General features: G+C 48.7%; 1 protein-coding gene across 1 annotated transcript in view; it reads right to left on the bottom strand.

Annotated features, from left to right (window-relative positions):
* slc1a1 (solute carrier family 1 member 1) overlaps positions 1–5333 on the bottom strand; it is a 28912-nt gene extending 23579 nt beyond the window's left edge. Inside the window, exon 1 of the mRNA XM_056300070.1 lies at positions 5133–5333. Within this exon, the coding sequence (XP_056156045.1) occupies positions 5133–5232 (100 nt within the window). The 5' untranslated portion in view covers positions 5233–5333. The remainder of the gene's footprint in view (positions 1–5132) is intronic.
* Positions 5334–6141: the final 808 nt, after the last annotated feature.

The following is a 6141-nucleotide window of genomic DNA, read 5'->3' as shown; positions in this document are numbered from 1 at the left end:
GGATGGATAGATAGAGATAGATAGATGTGAGTGATGTCTGCAGGTGATATGAGCCGAAGTCAAATTCCTTGTGTGCATAGACACACTTGGCCAATAAAGTTGATTCTGATTCTGATTGTGATGGTGATGGTGATCATGATTGTGATCGTGATGACGATAGTGATTCTGATCGTGATTGTGATTGAAATCGTGATCATGATGGTGATCGTGATCATGATTCTGATGGTGATGGTGATCATGATTGTGATGGTGATGGTGATGGTGATCATGATTCTGATGGTGATCATGATTCTGATGGCGATGGTGATCATGATTGTGATGGTGATGGTGATCATGATTGTGATGGTGATGGTGATCATGATTCTGATGGCGATGGTGATCATGATTGTGATGGTGATGGTGATCATGATTGTGATGGTGATCATGATTCTGATGGCGATGGTGATCATGATTGTGATGGTGATCATGATTGTGATGGTGATCATGATTCTGATGGCGATGGTGATCATGATTGTGATGGTGATGGTGATCATGATTGTGATGGTGATCATGATTGTGATGGTGATCATGATTCTGATGGTGATGGTGATCATGATTGTTATGGTGATGGTGATCATGATTGTGATGGTGATCATGATTCTGATCGTGATGGTGATCATGATTGTGATCGTGATGGTGATCATGATTGTGATGGTGATGGTGATCATGATTCTGATCGTGATGGTGATCATGATTCTGATTCTGATGGTGATGGTGATGGTGATCATGATTCTGATCGTGATGGTGATCATGATTCTGATGGTGATGGTGATCATGATTCTGATCGTGATGGTGATGGTGATCATGGTTGTGATCATGATTCTGATGGTGATCATGATTCTGATGGTGATGGTGATGGTGGTCATGATCTTGATGGTGATGGTGATGGTGATTGTAGTAAATGCACATCAGCTTGTCAGAGTAGTGTATAATCTAACATCAGAGCGTGAGGTTGCATGGCTGTGCAAAACACAGAGTTAAACTGAGCTCTGAGTCTGAATCCAGGTTCTGCAGTCTATGATGGTGTAATGATATGATAATCATCATCATCATCATCATCATTACGTTCGAGGCTAGCATGTGATCTGGGCTGTGTGGGAGATCAATAAGCCATGCAGCTTGTCGTTGTTCAAGGCCAAACACAACACAGACACACAGGCCAAGGGTCACGAAAGACAAATTGTCAGAACAGGAAGTTACGTATGAAATATAATGAACATAAAGGCCCCAGAAGATGATGAGAAGTGCAGTTTTAATGGTGCTTATTTCTTATTACTACTACTACTACTACTACTACTACTACTACTACTACCACTGTCGGCTGCTCCCGTTAGGGGGCGCCACAGCGGATCATCATGTTTATTTCTTATTAGTGTTGATTAAAACCCTTGCATGGAACGGGCTTTTAAAACCTTGCAGATAGGTTGCACATTCCTCAGTGTTCCTCGATATGTCTCTATATGTCTATCTATTTGTCTCTATATGTCTCTATATATGTCTCTATATGTCTATGTGTCTCTATATGTTTCTATATATGTCTCTCTATTTGTCTCTATATGTCTCCATTTGTCTCTATGTGTCTCTATATATGTCTCTATATGTCTATGTGTCTCTATATGTTTCTATATACGTCTCTCTATATGTCTCCATATGTCTCCACATGTCTCTTTATGTCTCTATATGTTTCTATATGCCTGTCTATGTCTGTCTATGTCTCTATATGTGTTCTATATATGTATCTCTCTCTACGTCTGCATATGTCTCTATATGTCTCTCTATATGTCTCCATATGTCTCCACATGTCTCTTTATGTCTCTATATGTTTCTATATGTCTGTCTATGTCTCTATATATTTCTATATATGTATCTCTCTGCGTCTGCATATGTCTCTATATGTCTCTCTATATGTCTCTATATAAGTCTAGATAGAACCAGCAGGTGGTTCCCTGACAGGTGGATTGCGGGGACGACTGTCCGCATAAAAAAAAAAAAAAAACACTATCACCTTTTAAATTGCAGTCATCGGCCAGCGGTGAAAGACTTTTAAATGTCACGTGTCAAATAAAATGTCAAATATTTAAATGTCAAATAAAACTGTGTGAAAGCACAGAAAAATACACATCGCTGGTCTGATGATTAGACTCATCTCTTGTTCATATTATGGCACATTATAGCATGTTCTGTCATTTTACACTCATTTTGCTTCATATATGAATTCATTAATTCAATAATTCAATTTATTACAATACCAACCCCCCCCCAAAAAATCAGCCCAACATATACCTTCCAATTATCTCAAGTCCTGCTAAAGTTACGATGTATGTCATTCTGCTCATAACCTGGGATGACGTCAGAGCAAGGTGTCACACATGTCAGCTCATAACCTGGAATGACGTCTCATAACCTGGAATGACGTCAGAGCCAGGTGTCACACATATCTGCTCATAACCTGGAATGACGTCAGAGCCAGGTGTCACACATGTCAGCTCATAACCTGGAATGACGTCAGAGCCAGGTGTCACACATGTCAGCTCATAACCTGGAATGACGTCCGAGCCAGGTGTCACACATATCTGCTCATAACCTGGAATGACGTCAGAGCCAGGTGTCACACATGTCAGCTCATAACCTGGAATGACGTCAGAGCCAGGTGTCACACATGTCAGCTCATAACCTGGAATGACGTCTCATAACCTGGAATGACGTCAGAGCCAGGTGTCACACATATCTGCTCATAACCTGGAATGACGTCAGAGCCAGGTGTCATACATATCTGCTCATAACCTGGAATGACGTCAGAGCCAGGTGTCACACATATCTGCCTGGAATGACATCAGAGCCAGGTGTCACACATGTCAGCTCCTAACCTGGAATGACGTCAGAGCCAGGTGTCATACATGTCAGCTCCTAACCTGGAATGACGTCAGAGCCAGGTGTCACACATGTCTGCTCATAACCTGGAATGACGTCAGAGCCAGGCGTCACACATGTCAGCTCCTAACCTGGAATGACGTCAGAGCCAGGTGTCATACATATCTGCTCATAACCTGGAATGACGTCAGAGCCAGGTGTCACACATGTCAGCTCATAACCTGGAATGACGTCAGAGCCAAGTGTCACACATGTCAGCTCATAACTTGGAATGACGTCAGAGCCAGGTGTCACACATATCTGCTCATAACCTGGAATGACATCAGAGCCAGGTGTCACACATGTCAGCTCATAACCTGGAATGACGTCAGAGCCAGGTGTCATACATATCTGCTCATAACCTGGAATGACGTCAGAGCCAGGTGTCACACATGTCAGCTCATAACCTGGAATGACGTCAGAGCCAGGTGTCACACATTTCAGCTCATAACCTGGAATGACGTCAGAGCCAGGTGTCACACATGTCAGCTCATAAGCTGGAATGACGTCAGAGCCAGGTGTCACACATGTCAGCTCATAACCCGGAATGACGTCAGAGCCAGGTGTCACACATGTCAGCTCCTAGCCTGGAATGACGTCAGAGCCAGGTGTCACACATGTCAGCTCATAACCTGGAATGACGTCAGAGCCAGGTGTCACACATGTCAGCTCATAACCTGGAATGACGTCAGAGCCAGGTGTCACACATGTCAGCTCATAACCTGGAATGACGTCAGAGCCAGGTGTCACACATGTCAGCTCATAACCTGGAATGACGTCAGAGCCAGGTGTCACACATTTCAGCTCATAACCTGGAATGACGTCAGAGCCAGGTGTCACACATGTCAGCTCATAAGCTGGAATGACGTCAGAGCCAGGTGTCACACATGTCAGCTCCTAACCTGGAATGACGTCAGAGCCAGGTGTCACACATGTCAGCTCATAACCCGGAATGACGTCAGAGCCAGGTGTCACACATGTCAGCTCCTAACCTGGAATGACGTCAGAGCCAGGTGTCACACATGTCAGCTCATAACCTGGAATGACGTCAGAGCCAGGTGTCACACATATCTGCTCATCTATCTCCCTGCTGACATGCAGCGGTTAGACCAGGTGAGGCAGGACTGTGTCGTCCCGCTTCCTGGAGACACAGCATCACTGCCCATTTAGTCTGCTCACGTCTGACTGAGGCAGAGCTGGACACACACACACGCGCGCACACACACACACACACACACACACACACACACACACACACACACACACACACACACACACACAGCAGCAGCAGCAGCTTTAAGATGCAGAAGCTGCATCCACAGCCATGTTTAGCCATCTTCCACAATGCCCTTCATCTACATGAAGCTACCGCGGGTGTGATGAAGCTACCGCGGGCGTGATGAAGGTACCGCGGGTGTGATGAAGGTACCGGTACCGCGGGTGTGATGAAGGTACCGGTACCGCGGGTGTGATGAAGGCATCGTGGGTGTGATGAAGGTACCGCGGGTGTGATGAAGGTACTGGTACCGCGGGTGTGATGAAGCTACCGGGGGTGTGATGAAGGTACCGCGGGTGTGATGAAGGTATCGTGGGTGTGATGAAGCTACCGGTACCGCGGGTGTGATGAAGGTACCGCGGGTGTGATGAAGGTACTGGTACCGCGGGTGTGATGAAGCTACCGGGGGTGTGATGAAGGTACCGCGGGTGTGATGAAGGTATCGTGGGTGTGATGAAGCTACCGGTACCGCGGGTGTGATGAAGGTACCGGTACCGCGGGTGTGATGAAGGCACCGCGGGTGTGATGAAGGTACGGAACCGCGGGCGTGATGAAGGTACGGTACCGCGGGCGTGATGAAGGTACGGTACCGCGGGCGTGATGAAGGGCACGGCATGGCTCCAGCCTGTGTGTGTGGTGAAACAAGCGCTAGCATGCCTGCACATCTAGCGAGCTGCAGCGCTGTCAGCCTGCAGGAGCCCGGCATCAACAAGAGGCTGGTGTACTGAACTACACGTCCACAGCCGCGGAGGGGGGGGGGTGGGGAGAACGATGGAGGTGTAGAATGCATGGAAGATGCAGGAGGGAATAAAGCGCACATAGGAAAACGCTGCGTCTCGAGCGAAGGGGGAGAAACCTCCCCCGTCTCGGCACGTCGACAGACAATAGGAAGGGGGTGTATGCGTACCGAGCAGCACCGACGCCACCGTGGCGATGAGCAGCCAGTTCCTCTTCAGGCAGCCTTTCACATTCACTCCGCGTCGCTCTTTCTTGCCCATCATGTCCATGTTGCTCCGCTCCGCTCCGCTCCGCTGCTACACAACACAACACAACACAACACGAAACAACACAACACGACGAGTCCCGGAGACCAGACGCTTCTGCAGCCCGGCGTCACGTGCGCTGGAGACGGCTGTCAGCCACTGGTGATGGGCGGCTGCCGCGAGACACTTGAAGGCAGGGACTCGGTGTGTGTGTGTGTGGTGTGTGTGTGTGAGAGAGAGAGGGGGGGGAGCGGGAAGGAGAGAGAGAGAGGGGGAGGGAGGAAGGCGGAGAGAAACAGAGAGAGAGAGCAAGAGAGAGGGAGGGAGGGAGCGAGAGAGAGAGGGAGGGAGACAGAGGGGGAGAATAAAGGTGTGTGTGTGTGGTGTGTGTGTGTGTGTGTGTGTGTGAGAGAGAAAGGGGGGGGAGCGGGAAGGAGAGAGAGAGGGGGAGGGAGGAAGGCGGAGAGAAACAGAGAGAGAGAGAGAGAGAGAGAGAGAGAGAGAGAGAGAGAGAGAGAGAGAGAGAGAGAGAGAGAGAGAGAGAGAGGAGGGAGGGAGACAGAGGGGGAGAATAAAGGTGTGTGTGTGTGGTGTGTGTGTGTGTGTGTGTGAGCGAGAGAGAGAGGGGGGGGGAGAGCGGGAAGGAGAGGGGGGGGGAGATAAGGAGGGAGAGGGAGAGAGAGGGAGGGAGGAAGGCGGAGAGAAACAGAGAGAGAGCAAGAGAGAGGGAGGGAGACAGAGGGGGAGAATAAAGGTGTGTGTGTGTGTGTGTGTGTGTGTGTGTGTGTGTGTGTGTGTGTGTGTGTGTGTGTGTGTGTGTGTGACACGGAGAGGTGGAGAAGGGGAGGGGGAGATAAGTGCTTTCTCAGGTCACCTCCTCCAACCTTCCCCCAGACACAAGGTGTGTGTGAATATTCTTCATCATCATTTGCA

The sequence above is a fragment of the Lampris incognitus genome, chromosome 20 (assembly GCF_029633865.1).
Source record: "Lampris incognitus isolate fLamInc1 chromosome 20, fLamInc1.hap2, whole genome shotgun sequence".
NCBI classification, from domain to species: Eukaryota; Metazoa; Chordata; class Actinopteri; order Lampriformes; family Lampridae; genus Lampris; species Lampris incognitus.
This window is presented reverse-complemented; position numbering and strand designations above follow the sequence as displayed.